General features: G+C 40.4%; 1 protein-coding gene, 1 long non-coding RNA gene and 1 other non-coding gene across 4 annotated transcripts in view; 2 read left to right on the top strand and 1 right to left on the bottom strand.

Moving 5' to 3' along the window:
* Positions 1-5,116: 5,116 nt before the first annotated feature.
* LOC140712575 (uncharacterized) lies at positions 5,117-10,707 on the bottom strand. The gene is made up of 2 exons (XR_012094206.1): positions 10,578-10,707; positions 5,117-5,414 (listed from the first exon to the last, which is right to left on the bottom strand). It is a non-coding gene; the product is annotated as an uncharacterized lncRNA (long non-coding RNA).
* On the top strand, positions 6,215-6,316 carry LOC119626688 (U6 spliceosomal RNA). The gene has a single exon (XR_005242833.1). It is a non-coding gene; the product is annotated as a U6 spliceosomal RNA (small nuclear RNA).
* A 38-nt stretch (positions 10,708-10,745) lies between the features above and the next one.
* NARS2 (asparaginyl-tRNA synthetase 2, mitochondrial) overlaps positions 10,746-16,159 on the top strand; it is a 138,198-nt gene continuing 132,784 nt past the window's right edge. For both annotated transcript variants that reach the window (XM_038005423.2, XM_038005422.2), the window contains exons 1-2: positions 10,746-11,262; positions 14,176-14,285. In XM_038005423.2, the coding sequence (XP_037861351.1) occupies positions 11,122-11,262; positions 14,176-14,285 (251 nt within the window). In that variant the 5' untranslated portion in view covers positions 10,746-11,121. The remainder of the gene's footprint in view (positions 11,263-14,175; positions 14,286-16,159) is intronic.

The following is a 16,159-nucleotide window of genomic DNA, read 5'->3' as shown; positions in this document are numbered from 1 at the left end:
GCCTAGTCATCTTATTTAAAAATTTTATTTATTTTTATTTATTTATTTATTTATTTATTTATTTATTTATTTTGCAGAAATGGGCTCTTACTATGTCACCCAAGCTGGTCTTGAACTCCAGGCCTCAAGCCATCCTCCTGCCTTGGCTTCCCAAAGTGCTAGGAATACAGGCATAAGCCACTGCCCCTGGCCTGAACGTAGTATTTTTAAAGTAAACTTTTAACTGAAGTTTAACATACAGTTTATATACATAAAAGCATAGAAATAATAAAGTTTACAAAGTGAATACACCTGTATATCTACCTCCCTTCCAGATCAAGAAATAGAACATTACCATCACCCCAAAGCCTCCATTCTCATTCCTCCCAAACACTCTTTCCCTAAAGTTAACTGTTTTTCTGGCTTTTATCACTATAGATTAGTTTTTCCATTAGAATACTTTACATAAATGAATCATACAGTATGTATTCTTTTGTGTCTGGTTTTTTTTCCTCTCAACTTTATATTTGTGAGCATCATCCTTTTTTTTTTTTTTTTTTTTTTTTTTTTTGAGAGAGAGTGTGTGTGTGTGTATGTGTTTGAGGATAAGGTCTGCTCTTTCACCAGGCTGGAGTGTAGTGGCATACACACAGCTCACTGCAGCCTTGACCTCCTGGGCTTAGTCCATCCTCCTGCCTCAGCCTCCCATATAGCTGAGACTCCAGGCACATGCCACCACGTCCAGCTGTTTTATTTTATTTTATTTTATTTTATTTTATTTTATCATTTTCTTTTTGTCAAGACGGGGTTTCACCATGTTGCCCAGGCTGATCTCAAACTTCCGGGTTTAAGTGACCTGCCCACATTGGCTTCCCAAAGCGCTGAGATTAGAGGTTTGAGCCACCGTGCCTGCTAAGTGTCATCGTTATTGGTATGTGTAGCAGTATTCTACCCATTTTGATTGTACTTACATGAATATACCATAATTTATTACCCATTCTTCTGTTTGTAGTAATTATTACAGTATACATTCTTGATATAACAAAAATCTACTCTAAACTACTTTTCTATTTCCCATCCAATGCAAGTACCTTATAGTGCTTTAATTTCGTTTACCTCTTTCCTGATTTTTTGTGCTATTGGGTTTGTATATTTAATTTTATATGTATTTTTAGCCTCACAAGACATTGTTATCATTGTTCTATACAGTCAATATTTGTTTAGATTCACCCACTTTTACCCTCTCCACTGTTCTTTATTCCTTCATGAGTTTTCACACTTTTCTCTGGGATTATTTGCCTTCTGCCTGAAGACCTCTGTAGTGTGGGTCTACTAATAATAAACTCTCCTAGTGTTTGTTTATATGAAACCTCTTTTATTTAACCTTCACTATTGAGGGATATTTCTCAGGTACAGAAGTCTAGGTTGGCAGATATTTTCTTTCAGAATTTTAAAGATATCACTATTGTCTTTTGGTTCCATAATTGCTTTCGAAAAGTCAGCTGTCTGTCTTATTTATTGCTCCTTTGAATTTAGTGAAACTATTTTTAAGATTTTCCCTTTTCTTTTTGTTTTCAGGAGTTTTACTATGTGCCTAGGAATAGAGTGTTTTGTTTTTTGTTTTTTATCCTGCATGGGGTTTGTAGGGTTTCTTGAGTCTGTGGTTTGATGTCTTTTACTAGTTTTGAAAATTCTTGGCTATGATCTCTTCAAGTATTGTTCCAATTATGTCTCTCTTTACTCTCCTTATGAAACTCAAATTATGTGAATATTGGACTTTTTCACCATGTCACATATATTTGCAAAAGTGGAAAAACAAAGCGGAGATGCCTGTAAAGTTACTGAGCCTGAGGAAGTTGCCATGACCAACCACCACTACCTTCTAAGGAGAATGTCTTTTGCTTTGAAAACTAATGAGTTTCTCTTATTGGAAAACTCTAATCTGGAACCACAAATGGAAGAGGATTCCAGGAAACACAGGTCCCAGTCACAGATGGGAGCTCCAATGCTAACTGGACATTGGATAATAAAACAGAGATGTTTAACTTTAGGGCATAGTAATTCAAATACTCACAGAGTCCTTACAAAGTTAATAAAAAAAAAATTTCTATGTTATTCTAAAATGTAGAACTCAAACCAAGGGATAGAAAGAAGCAATGAGCAAATGCAGTATATTTGTACAAACTGTAGCATTTATCTCAATGGTTTCTCTTCCAATATAACTATGTAACACACCATTTTTTTCTTCTTTTGAAAGGGATATAAGCCTCCCTTGTTTTTCTCAACGAAGTCCAATTTTAAAGGCAGGCTCTATACTGCCAAGAGTAGATGTACTCACACTGTCAGAAATATCTACAATGAAACTGGATTTTAAGGAGAAAACCTGTTTTTCAGCTGTATGTTAATATTCCACATCACTGATTCCTAGAGAATGAGCAGAAAATTCTTATATTCCCCAATGAAGTGTATCTGAATATTAAGAAATTCTGTTTTACTTTTCTAGAAGGAATCTCAAGGAATTTGGATTTATCCCCCTACTCCCCACCCCTTCTACCACTATGAGCCAATGTTATTAACAAAAGTGTGTTTTATCCTAGGAGATAAGAGGGGAAAATGAGTGAGGGCCAATGTTCCACATTAAGCTGAAGAGAGATACATTTATCTAGTGTGTAAGTTGGCTATTGCCGTATAATAAATTATCCCAAAACATATGCATTAATACAATAGTAAATATTTCTTATTCTCACAGTTTCTGTGGGTCAGATGTTTGGGGATGGCTTAGCTCGGTGATTCTAGCTAGGAGTCTCTCATGAGGTTGTAACCAAGATGTCAGCTGGAGCTATAGTAATCCAAAGGCTTGGCGGGGTAGAGGACCTGCATCTAAGATGATTTATTCACATGTCTGGCAAGGTGGCCCTGACTATTGGCAGGATGCCTCAGTTTCCTGCCACATTGACATCTGCTTAGGGTTAGTTGAGTATCTTTACAATATGGGACTTCGTACCCCCAGAGCAAGTGATCCAGGAAAGGAAAGCAGAAGGAGTGATGTCTTTTATGACTTGTCCTCAGAAGTCACACACCAACATATCTGCTGTATTCTTCTGGTTATATAAACTAATCCTATATGATTAATGTCACAGAAGACTATACAAGGGTGTGAACACCAGGAAGCAAGAATCATTGGGGCCATCTTAAAGGCTGGGTACCATACCCAGTCAATAAGAAAAGTAAACCAAACTTTATAATTTTGTTGGGCTTCTTCCAAGTTGGTAAACATTAGACTATTACAAAAACAGGAGTTGAATCAATGACTTTTTAGTATAATTTATGATTAGTGCATATATGTCATACTCTTTCTGGATATACTGTATATCATACTCTAGTAAGAAATGTTAAATTATTTAATACATTGAAAATAAAGATTTTGCCTTTTTAATGTCTGTCAATGTACATGATTCTGAAAGTAAAACTTGAAAAGAGTAGGATAAATCCATTTGCAGGGAAAACATGTGGTGAATCTTCTTTACTGTCGTTCACAGGGTTTGGTGGAATTCAAGAATGTTCTGCTAAAGGAATACACCTATTAATGGAAACATCCAGGCAAAAGTAGAATCAGTTTGCCATCCTTGTTCTAATATACCTTTCACAAGCCTCTTCTGAAAGAAATTTAAACAAATGTACAGAGTCATTGTTAATTATCTTCCTGCTTGAAAAGCCAGTGCATAAGTTCATCTCCTTTTTGTATCTTTAAGTGCTTACAGGATTGTCTGTTAGTTTTAGACCAATGGTGAATGCTGATGGCTGCATGGATTTCAGGAAAACATATTTTCCAGATTCTTTGCCATAGGAATAAAACTTTCTCAAATTTAGAATTTACAGATTGTTAAGCACACTATATTCTTTTCCAAATATATCCTTCATTCTTCATGACATTATGTAGTTAGAGCTGACCATATACTGGGTGAGTAGTAATCCCTCAGGAACAGCAGGGAACTTTCTTATGTGACAAAGTATTTGCCAAAAGTTTACAGAAAATATCATACTTGCCAGCAGAGACATACCAAGAGTGGGGAAGTGAGAGTAATCTGCCCAAGGTGCAGGCAATAAAGGGATATGGGACTGTAGACACTTTTTCCCTCTTTAAAAGTGTTTAATTTGTAGAAAATTTTAATACAATAATAATACTGACCAAAGGTCAATCAAGTTTTTGTTCACGGTTGTAAACTTAAATTATATTAGTTATAAAGTACTACCCCCTAAAAAATAATCTGATCATTTGTAGAGTTTATTGTTTCAGATGCATTTTTTCTTCACATGTAACATTTTTGGAAACTGGAAACCACTGTCCTTTCTTTTCTGTCTCATTAATAGAAAATGCTGCATAATATAGGTGTAATAGTAAAAGGACAAGATAGAGTGCTCATTATGAAGTTGCATGATATAGTTTGGCTGTGTCTCCACCCAAATCTCATCTTGAATTGTAGCTCCCCACAGTCTCATATGTCATGGGAGGGACCTGGTGGGAGGTAATTGAATCATGGGGGCGGGTCTTTCCCATGCTGTTCTCGTGGCAGTGAATAAGTCTCACAAGCTCTGATGGTTTCATAAATGGGAGTTCCCCTGCACAAGTTCTCTCGCTTGTCTGCTGCCACGTAAGATATGCCTTTTGCCTTCTGCCATGATTGTGAGGCCTCCCCAGCCATGTGGAAGTGTGAGTCCATTAAACCTCCTTTTCTTTGCTGGGTATGGTGGCTCATGCCTATAATCCCAGCATTTTGGGAGGCTGAGGCAGGCAGATCACTTGAGGTCAGGAGTTTGAGACCAGCCTGGCCAACATGGTGCAACCCCATTTATATTAAAAAAAAAAACAAAAAAAAAACAGAAATTAGCCAGGCATGGTGGTGCATGCCTGTAATCTCAGCTACCCAGGAGGGTGAGGCAGGAGAACCAGTTGAACCTGGGAGGCGGAGGTTGCAGTGAGCTGAGATTGTGCCACGGCACTCCAGCCTGGGTGACAGAGCGAGACTCCGTTTCAAAAAAAAAGAAAAGAAAAAAAAACCCTTCCTTTTCTTTATAAATTACTCAGTCTTGGGTGTGTCTTTATCAGCAGCATGAAAATGGACTAATACACTGTGTATGCAATAAAGATAACTTTTATTTTGTTTTTTGAGACAGGTCTTACTCTGTCAACTACACTCAGGTGGGAGTGTAGTGGTGCCATCTCAGCTCACTGCAACCTCCACTTCCTGGACTCAGGTGATCCTGAGTAGCTGGGACCACAGGTGTGCAATAGCACACTTGGATTTTTTGTATTTTTGGTAGAGATGGGATTTTGCCATGTTGCCCAGTCTGCTCTCGAACTGCTGACCTCAAGCAATCCATTTGCCTCAGCCTCCCAAAGTGCTGGAATTACAGGAGTGAGCCATGGCACCCAGCTGCAATAAAGAGAAATTTTAAAAAGTGAATCTCAACCTTTGAAGTTTTGCGTAATCCAAAAGAAAATACATGATTTTTCTTTTATGAGTTATCTTGTTTTCTGGTGTAAACTAGAGGTTAATCATACACAAAAATATTTGCAAACAGCCAGAATCAGTCTCCAACAATGTACAGTGAGATTCTAAACTTTAAAATTGTTCCTTGAAGATCACCACATAAAAATTGTGGAGAAGGCCATTAACTGTGCAACGAGAACAAAAAATGTAAGGAAACATAAATTAGGAAAAGAAACCATTTTTTAAAGAATAACAGGAGACATGGTAAAGCAGTGGTCTTACATTGCCAGAAAAAATATAAAGAGTAATGCTTGAGTGTCTTAATAATTTTCTTCAAGAACTGTTCACTCTTAAGAAAAGGATCGAATATTTTCAAGGTTTGCTGAATGACTCACAATACACCATAGAAAAGACAACCCACAGAGTGGTTGAATATTGCAATGCATATAACTGAGAAGAACTCGTAACTAAAACATGGGCAATAAGAACTTATATAAATTAATAAGAAAAAAGACTACTCAATAAAAGTAGCCTTTAGGAAAAATAAGACTACTCATTTTTCAATAGAAAAATGGGCAAAAGATGTAAACAGTCAATTTACCAAGAATAAAGTCCAACGAAAATAAACACTAAAAAGGCATCAAACAAAAATAATAATCAGGGGAATGCAAATTAAAACAGCAGTGGATGCTACTCCCCCACCAATACAGCTACTTCAGAAAGTTTGATTAAGACCAAGTATTATTCTCATTTAAACAGCATATATACTAAAATTGAAAGGATACAGAGATTAGCATGGCCCGTTCAAGGATGACACACATATTTATGAAGTGTTTCACATTAAAAAAACAAAGATGAAGTGTTGACAAGAATGTAAAGCAACTGAAACTCTCATATATGGCTGGTGACACTGGTGACACTTGGGAAAAAATTTGGCCCTATTTGTTAAACCTTAAGGTTGCATGTCTTATAACAATTTCTCTCAACTATGAATAGCACCATGCAAGGTTTGTGGGTGTTTTTTGTTTGTTTGTTTGTTTTTTGAGACGGAGTCTCGCTTTGTCACCAAGGCTGGAGTGCAGTGACGTAATGCAACCTCTGCCTCCCAGGTTCAAGCGATTCTCCTGCCTCAGCCTCCTGAGTAGCTGGGATTACAGGCATGCGCCACCACACCTGGCTAATTTTTTTCTTTTTTCTTTTTTCTTTTTTTTTTGAGATGAAGTCTTCCTCTGCTGCCTAGGCTGGAGTGCAGTGGTTTGATCTCGGCTCATTGCAACCTCTGCCTCCCAGGTTCAAGTGATTCTCCTGCCTCAGCCTCCCCAGTAGCTGTATTTACAGGCACCTGCCACCACACCCAGCTGGTTTTTGTATTTTTTAGTAGAGATGGGATTTCACCATGTTGGCCAGGCTGTTCTCAAACTCCTGACCTCAGGTGATCCATCCTCGGCCTCCAAAGTGCTGGGATTACAGGCGTGAGCCACTGCACCCGGCCGATGCCTGGCTAATTTTTATATTTTCAGTAAAGATGGGGGTTTCGCCATGTTGGCCAGGCTGGTCTTGAACTCCTGATCTCAAGTGTTCCGCATGCCTTGGCCTCCCAAAGTGCTGGAATTACAGGCATGAGCCACTGCACCCAGCCAATTTTAACTTTTTATCATAGACTTATGTATATTTTGTGATAGTAAATGATAAAATAGACTAGTAACTACATGTATCTTGTGAATTCATGACCTTTTTATTAAATGCTTTGATATTTCTAGGCTACACTGTTCATTAGTAAGTTTTCTGAAATTGTCACAAATCTCCAAGAAAATTTCCAATATGTTTACTGAAAAAAATTCACATACAAGTGGACCGGCACAATTCAAACCCATGTTGTTCAAGGGTCAACTATATACTCATATTAAAAACATTTGTGCTACTGTCTGGAAGGTGATGAATCTAAAGGGAAAGGTGTCAAGCCAACATTGAAAACAAAAATAAACAAGAAGGTGATGTGATTTGATACAGCACAAGATACAGGGGATGGTTTGAACTGAGCACCAGAAGCATAAGTGGTATAGTCAACTTTCAATGAGAGATATATATATATTTACTAATCTTCAGTTTCAACCAGTTTTCCCTTGTCTTCAACACACTGGGGCAGTGGTCCCCTGCTAATAACATAATTAACCTTTTGGCTTAAACAAGTAGTGAGAGGGTAAAGGAAGGCAGGATCCTCACTATCTGGGATTCAGACTCCAGTTCTTAAGCTGCACATTGTCCCCTGGAGTGGGGGAGTTGGGAGAGAAAGAAGGTGCCTTAGTCCATTTTATGTTGCTGTAAAGGAATACCTGACACTGGGCAATGTATAAAGGAAAGAGGCTTATTTAGCTCATGGTTCTACGGGACGAGAAGTTTAAGGGCATGGCCCTGGCTTCTGGTGAGGGCTTTTGTGTTGCATCACAACGTGGTGAAGAAGGTCAAAGGGAAAGTGGACATGTGCAAAAAGGGGAACCCCTGAGGGGCATCCTGGCCTTGTAACAACCCACTGTGGTGGGAACAAGCCCATTCTTGCAAGAACTCATGCAGTCCGTGGGAACAGCACCAAGCCACTCACGAGGGATCTGCTCCCACACACCAGACCCCTTCCATTAGGCCTCACCTCCCAACACCACCACATCAGGGATTAAATTTCAACATGAGTTTTTGTGAGGACAAACAAACCATATCCAAGTCATAGCAGAAGGCAAGACAGAAAGTGGCATGAGTAAGAAATGAGCCAACTGGTTACTACTTTTGATCACTTGGACAGGGTAGGCATAGGCAAAGAAAAGATTTTCACTGGGATAAACATCATTGCTATGTACCCCAGACTGTCTTGTTCCCCAGATTTTGAACCAACAAACTTATTTTCCTTTAAAAGTCCATAGCTGCATAATTCCGATGGCACTGGCTGCAAGTTTCCATTTTTTCCTTTCTCAAGGTTCAAGAAGTGCCCTTTTTATTTATTTATTTTTTTGAGACAGAGTCTCACTCTGTTGCTCAGGCTGGAGTGCAGTGATGCGATCTCAGCTTACTGCAACCTCCGCCACCCGGGTTCAGGCAATTCTCCTGAGTCAGCCTCCCCAGTAGCTGGGACTACAGGCACATGCCGCCACATCCAGCTAATTTTTTTTGTATTTTAGTGGAGATGGGGTTTCACTGTGGTCAGGCTGGTCTCAAACTCCTGAGCTCAGGCAATTCGCCCACCTCAGCCTCCCAAAGTGCTAGAATTACAGGCATGAGCCACTGCGCCTGGCCTATATATTTTTTTAATCGATAAGAAGTGTATTCATTTATCTGCACAGTTCTGCAGGCTGTGCAAGAAGCATCGCACCAGAATCTGCTTCCACTCAAAGTAAATAATGTCAAGGTTTGTTGTCATTCAGCCATTTAGGAAGGCAAAGAGGAGCAAGCATCACATGGCAAGAGGAAAGAAGAGAGAGGGAGGGGGGTGCCAGGCTCTTTTCAACAATCAGCTCTTGCAAAAACTAATGGAGTGGGAATTCACTCCTGCAAGGAGGGCACCAAGGCCTTCATGAGGCCCCCATGATCCAAACACCTCTCAGGAGGTTCCACCTCCAACACCGAGTATTTTCAGATGAGATATTTTCTAGTCCGTCTTGAGAATGGTTTTACAATTTTTCCAGGCCATTTGCCCTCCTGGCAACCTTCCCTGTTCACCTTCTGGCAGGAAATTTTCTTACATGCCTACCTGGCAAAATATTGATCCTCTTCAAGAATTCAGCTTAATTTTCTCCTTCTCTGGACTATATTTTATCCGACATATTTTTATATTATAAACATATATTTTATCCAATATATTATAATTTAATTATAATTTTATACTATTTTATAATTATAATTTTATTATATTTATAATTTTAATTTATTAAAAGAACCAGAGAACACATTTATATAACATATAATATTGTAATACATGTATATATATTATCATTTTATTATATTTTATCCAATATATTTGGATAAAATATCAAAAATAATTTTTTGAATAAATTTAAGAGGTAGCCTAATATATAAGGGTGACTGTTTTCAGGCCAAATGCAGACAACTCATACATCTATGTGTGCACTTATTGGTTTATATTTCAGTAGTCTCTTTTCTTCCTTGTCTCCGTCTCTAAAGCATGAACTCCTTGATGGAAGGGATCATGGTCTTATTTTCCACCTTGGGATACTATGTAATATAGCACACTGCTTAAATGCATAGAGCCAGCACTTCTGGGTTTAAATCTCACACTTACGGAATGTGTATCCTTAAGTAGGTCACCTAGCCTTTCTGTGCCTAAGTTCTCTTATTTGTAAAATGGGCATAATAACAGTAGCAACTTTAAGTAAGGTAAAAGTGAGAGTGAGAGAGTGAGAGTGAGAGATGGGGGAGAGAGACAGCGAGCGCGAGCGCTGGTCTTGAACTCCTGGGCTGAAGCAATTCTCCTGCTTCTGCCTCCCTAAGAGCTGGGATTACAGGCGAGAGCCACTGCACTCGGCCAAACGTTTTATTTTTAAAATTAGATTGAAAAGCTTTTCATGACTGTCATTGAGTTACAGATTTTTTTTTTTTTTTAAACAAAAGGTAGCCCAATATATAAAAGGGTCATTGTTTCCAGGTCAAACAAATGCAGATAGCTGTGTTGGAGGGCAGAGGGAAGAGGGAGACTTGGAAGATTCTAGCTGGTAACACTCGACATTCCTCCAGTCTCTGCTACATCTTCCCACTGTCTTGCCGGCCATATGCAAGGTCCCTCCAGTTCCTCTTATTTACCTGTTAGAGGACTACCTTCTCCAGGAAGCCACCTCTGGCGTCCCACGCTTAGGCGCTGTCAGGCAAACTGATCACCCTTTTATGCAACTGCCTGTTTAGCTGATACCACACAAGTGTGACTTGTGCAGAGGGGCTATGTCTGATTTTTCTCTGCGGAGAACTCAGGAACGGAACGACTGATCTCTTCAAGCGAATCCTGTTAACAGCTAAGAGCCTCCTCTTAGTTGGATCCCTGTTGTTGACTGATGGAGACGGTTTCCCTTGCCATCAGTCACTCTTTGCCTCTCAGTTTCTCAGCCTCACCTGGAAACTTTAGAAATGAAGACCCTCAGATGTGCTCCCAGGTTCTTTCAGCGATAAACTCTACAACCTCACGGCATTAGCTCCGCGCCGTCTCGGCTCCTGACCCCGCCCCCTCCCGCACGCTTCCCTAAGCCTGGGTCACAAGTACGCATGCTCTCCCTTCTTCGTCGTAGCGTGATGACGTAAGCGGCGTTGGCGTGGTGTCGTCGGAGTGGCGGCGCGTGTTGCGGCTCGGGGTCTGCGCATAGGTTTAGAATTGTCGCGGGCAGTGGGGCGCCCTAGCTGCCAACTGCACGTGGTTTGTTTCCGGCGTTTGCCTAGTGTCCTGACCATTCCGCCCCGTTGGAAGTGGGAAACGGAGAGGTTCTGTGGGGACAGAGCTGGGTGTTCTGAGGGAGTAAGCGCGCATCCGAGGGGCTCTGGAGTGACTTAGAGCAGAGCTGCGGCCGCGGAAGGGGAGCCGCTGAGAAAGGAGGGCCGCTGCAGGCGGGGTTCCAACCGCGGGGTCTGGGCTGCTCCCGCGGAGGGCCTGGGCGGCCGCGCGATGCTGGGAGTCCGCTGTCTGCTCCGATCCGTGCGCTTCTGTTCCTCCGCCCCTTTTCCCAGGCACAAACCTTCAGCCAGACTGAGCGTGCGGGACGCTCTCGGGGCCCAGAACACGAGTGGGGAGCGCATTAAGGTCCAGGTTGGTGAATGGGAAGGGAGTGGGTTTTTTCTTGTAGGGACTTATATGGCACATCCACATCTAGCTTTTCTTTTACGGTCGGGTCAGACAACCCCCAGCAGGGAAAAGTAAGAAAGTGTAGGTAGGCGTCGCGGATTTCCACTTTTCTGCTTTCCATTACTTTTCGCAAAACTGTTCCGATGACTGTAAAGCACTAGAACTTTGCTTTCATGATTCCAGGGTACTACCTGTAAACTTGTTAATCATACCAAAAGTGTAAACGAACAAGCCCCCTTTCTCTGTCTTTATCCCTTATAATGAATATCCAGGTTTATAAAGTGGTTGTCTTGACCTCCCTCCTTGAGAGCAGAAACCGTGTCTTACCTGCCTTTGTAATCACACATGGCTGACAGTAAATACTTGTTCAAACCATGCCTTTTAAACTTTTAGTCACCTCAGTGCCTATTGTGGGGCTCTGCATGTAATTTATTTTTAATGAATTCGGAGAAAGAGTGGAATGTAGCAGTTTGAAAGGGCTCTGGAGTTAAGCAGCTTAGGTTTAAATCTCTGCATAGCGTTTATGCGTTCTACACCTTATTTTCGTCTTATGAAAACAGAGATAATAATTGTCCCTGAGTCCTGAAAATTAAATGAGGTAATGGAAATAAGATACTTAGAACAGTGGCTATAGTCTACAAATGTTAGCTGCTATTATTTCTCTTGCAAGTATAATATTTGCAGCAGCTCCACATAGAAGAGGTGCAGAATAAACAAGGTGGTTTGACTGTTTCTTATTAGGTTGCTGAAGTACACTGGTGTGGTTATTTTTTTTTGAGACAGGATCTAGCTCTGTCACCCAGGCTGGAGTGCAGTGGTGTGACCTCAGTTCACTGCAGTCTCCATCTCCCAGGCTCAAGCAGTCCTCCTGCCTCGGCCTCCAGAGTAGCTGGAACTATAGGCATGCACCACCATACTCTAATTTTTTAAGTTTTTTGTGGAGCTGGGTCTCACTATATTGCCCAGGCTAGTCTCGAACTCCTGGACTCAAGCAGTCCTCCTCCTTCTGCCTCCCAAAGTGCTGGGATTACAGGCATAAGCCTGGCAGATGTGGTTATAATAAATAGATTATTAGTTTTTGAGTAGGTTCTTGCTCTGTCACCCATGATTGTAGTGACAGAGTCATGGCTTGCTGTTGCAGTGATTTTTGTTGTCCTCACATATCCTTTGCTTTTTAGCAGTATGACCAATCTACTCCTCTTTGCATTTCTTTGAGTTCCATATTCTTTCCATAGGTCTGTTTGTCTATTAATTAGGCATACATTAATGATACTTTGTGCGCTAGTCAAGAGAAAAATTCAAAGATGAAAAGAGAACCTGCTGCCCAGGTTAGAGGATTTCAGTTTAGTCCTGTGAGATCTGATATGGTAGCTACCAGCCACTTTTGGCTCTAAGCACTTGAAGTTTGACTGGTCCAAATTGAGATGTGCTTTAAGTGTAAAATACATACAAATTTTGAAGAACCAAAAAGAATGCAAAATATCTCAATATGTTTTTATATTGATTATATGTTGATAATATTTGGGGCATAATAGGTTAAGTAAAATATTTCACCTATTTTTATGTTCAACATGGCCACAAAACGAAATTTTAAATTAAACATGTGACTCATTATATTTCTGTTGGATAGCCCTGCTCCAATGGTTAAAACAAATAATTTTAGCAATAGGATAGTTGGTAGTAAGGTAAGTAAAAGAACTGTAAGAAAACAGGAAGTTAACGTAACTGAGAAAGTTAAGGAAGATATCTTGCATGAGGTGACGTTTCAGCCAAGTTCTGAAGGATGTGTTCCCTAGGCAGGGGAACTGGGGATGGGGCAGAATTATAATAGCGTCCCAGAAAAGCTCGTTGATAAGAACATGAACTTTGAAGTAAGAACTTCCTTTTGAATTCCAACTCTACTAATTGGTGACTATGTCCTGGAATATTTAGAGAGGTTTTCCTGACATCTCTAAACAATGTTTCTTCAGCTCTAAAATGATAACCGCTTCATTAAGTTCTTCTGAGGATTAAGTAGCATAATATTTATACAGAGCTTAGAATAGAACCACATTACAAAGTGCTCAATAAATGTTAACTTTAACAAGTGAAAGAAAGTGGTCGTTTGGAATTAGTTTTTTTTTTTTTTTTTTTGAGATGGAGTCTTGCTCTGTCACCCAGGCTGGAGTGCAGTGGCGCGATCTTGGCTCACTACAACCTCTACCTCCCGAGTTCAAGCGATTCTTTTGCCTCAGCCTCCCAGTAACTGGGACTATAAGCGAGCGCCAACACGCCTGGCTAATTTTTGTATTTTCAGTAGAGACAGCGTTTCACCATGTTGGCCAGGCTGGTCTCGAACTCCCAACGTCAAGTGATCCGTCCTCGGCCTCCCAAAGTGCTGGGATTTCTGCACCCAGCCTGGAAATTACTGTTGATTTAGAATCACCAAAGAGGAGGTGCCTTCTGGGCAGCATGGTGAGATGAAACCAGAAAGAAGGGCGTACCCCATATCCTGAGAAAGGCACCAAGATATGTGCCCTGTTATTTATTGTTGGGCCAGGGGGCAGGGGTCTTGGAGGAAATACCTGGAATTGCCAATATTGGGAAGATTGGTTATATGAATTAGGCTCATCAATGTGAAGGAATTTGAAGGAATGTGAGGCATCCATTCGAAATGTTGTGCTTTATTATGAAAACAAAAGATAGAATACCAAAGTGTGTATCCCATTGTGATTGAACATATAAAATTAAGTATGCATATTGATGAACTAAAAGAAGTCGATTTGTTGAGGCAGGATTGTGCATACATGTTTTTCTTTCATTTACTCTATGTGTGTGTATGTGTAATGAAAACACAAAATGTTTTACTCTCACATTAGAAATATTTCTCTTCCTTAGGGATGGATTCGTTCTGTCCGATCCCAGAAGGAAGTCTTGTTCCTGCATGTAAATGATGGGTCGTCTTTGGAAAGCCTTCAGGTTGTTGCAGATTCAAGCCTTGACAGTAGGTGAGTTTTGTTTTTTAAAAGAGTTCTTTGATTTTTGTTTTTCACTTCTAGTGCTTCTCCCTTCCCTAAACCAGTGCTTCCATTGAACCCTGAGTAATCTTTTGAAACAAATCTGCTTTCATAGCTTTGAGGATCAAGTCCAAATATTTGGAATCAAGATCCTTCAAGCTCAGGCCTTTCCTCCTCTATTTGACATCATCACATGCTGATGTCCCCAACCTATGCTTCACTTCAGTCTTTCTTAATTACTTGCGGCTCCCCTAAGCTGTTCTGCTCTTTCCTAATAGCATTTGTACATCTTGCTGCCTCTGCCCAATACAGCCTCTTCTCCTCTTGTCTTTCATAGTTCCTGCTTAGTTAGGCATCATCTGATGTTCCTATCCCATAACTGTGTCAGTTACCCCTTTTTTGTGCTCCCATAGCATCCCGTGCCTACATCTGTGTTAAAACATATCACATTGGATGGTAATCAACTGTATTCCTATTTGACTCCTCCTGCTAGACTCTTAATTTCCTGAGGTTAGGAATGGCATCTCATTCTTTTTTGTATTCTTGACCTGTAGCATAGTGCTGACAATATGACAAATTATTGCCTGTTGAATAAATGGAAGAAACTTTATGGTCTCATTCATTAGGTTTTAAAACTAACACTAGGTCAGGTGTGGTGGTTCACGCCTGTAATCCCAGCACTTTGGGAGGCCGAGACAGACGGATCACTTGAGTCAAGGAGTTCAAGACCAGCCTAGGCAACATAGTAAAACCCAATCTCTACCAAAAATATAAAAATGAGTTGGGCATGGTGGTATGCACCAATAATCTCAGCTACCCGGAAGGCTGAGGCTAGAGCATGTCTTGAGCCCTGGAGGTCAAGGCTGTGGTGAGCCAAGATCTTGCCACAGTGTTGCAGCCTGTGTGATAGAGCCCTGTCTCCAAAAAAAACCCCCGAAACCAAAAACTAACACCATTTTAATGTTAGGTGTCAGCTCTGAGGAAGAGAACATTATTCTAATTTGTTAGAATAAGAGTGCTTTGCTATTCTGAGGATTGTTAGGGTTAATGCTGTTTACACATTGAATAGGTTAATGGATCGGAGACTATGTGGTCAACTGGGCAGAACAAAAAAAAATTGTAATAGTAACTTTTTTTTTTTTTTTTTTGGAGTGAGTCTGACTCTGTCGCCCAGGCTGGAGTATGGTGGCATGATCTCAGTTCACTGCAACCTCTGCCTCATGAGTTCAAGCAATTCTGGTGCCTCAGTCTCCTGAGTAGTTGGGATTACAGGTGTGTGTCACCACACCGGGCTAATTTTTTGTATTTTTAGTAGAGACAGAGTTTTACCATGTTGGCCAGGCTGGTCTTGAATTCCTGACCTCAAGTGATCTGCCTGCCTCAGCCTCCCAAAGTGCTGGGATTACAGGCATGAGCCACCACACCTGGCCCTATTATTAATGGTAACCTTTTAAAAACTTTGTAATTGTTTTGATTGTTTATATCAGTGTAGCAATCACATGCGTCTAATGGGACCTAGATTTTAGAGTTTCTGGAGGATGACTCTTTGAGATATTCCCAGGAAACCTTAGGATAGTATTTATATTCATATATGTCAGGTATTACATATTTTAAGTCAGAGCATCTCAGATTACCCTCTCAGGTTGATGAAAGTATACCAGATTTCCCCACCCATAATGCAATAGTGGACAATCAGGTGGAGAATCTCCTGACTGACTTTAATAAAATTTATTTTGTTGCTATAATATTTTAATAGTTTATTAGGAAGGCACTTATTGTTATACTTACTGCAATTATGAAATGTTAGAACTAAAACAGATGGGCTGGACATGGTGGCTCATGCCTCTAATCCCAGCACTTTGGGA

The sequence above is a fragment of the Chlorocebus sabaeus genome, chromosome 1 (assembly GCF_047675955.1).
Source record: "Chlorocebus sabaeus isolate Y175 chromosome 1, mChlSab1.0.hap1, whole genome shotgun sequence".
NCBI classification, from domain to species: Eukaryota; Metazoa; Chordata; class Mammalia; order Primates; family Cercopithecidae; genus Chlorocebus; species Chlorocebus sabaeus.
The sequence above is the reverse complement of the archived record's forward strand: the minus strand, read 5'-3'. Positions and strand labels throughout refer to the sequence as shown.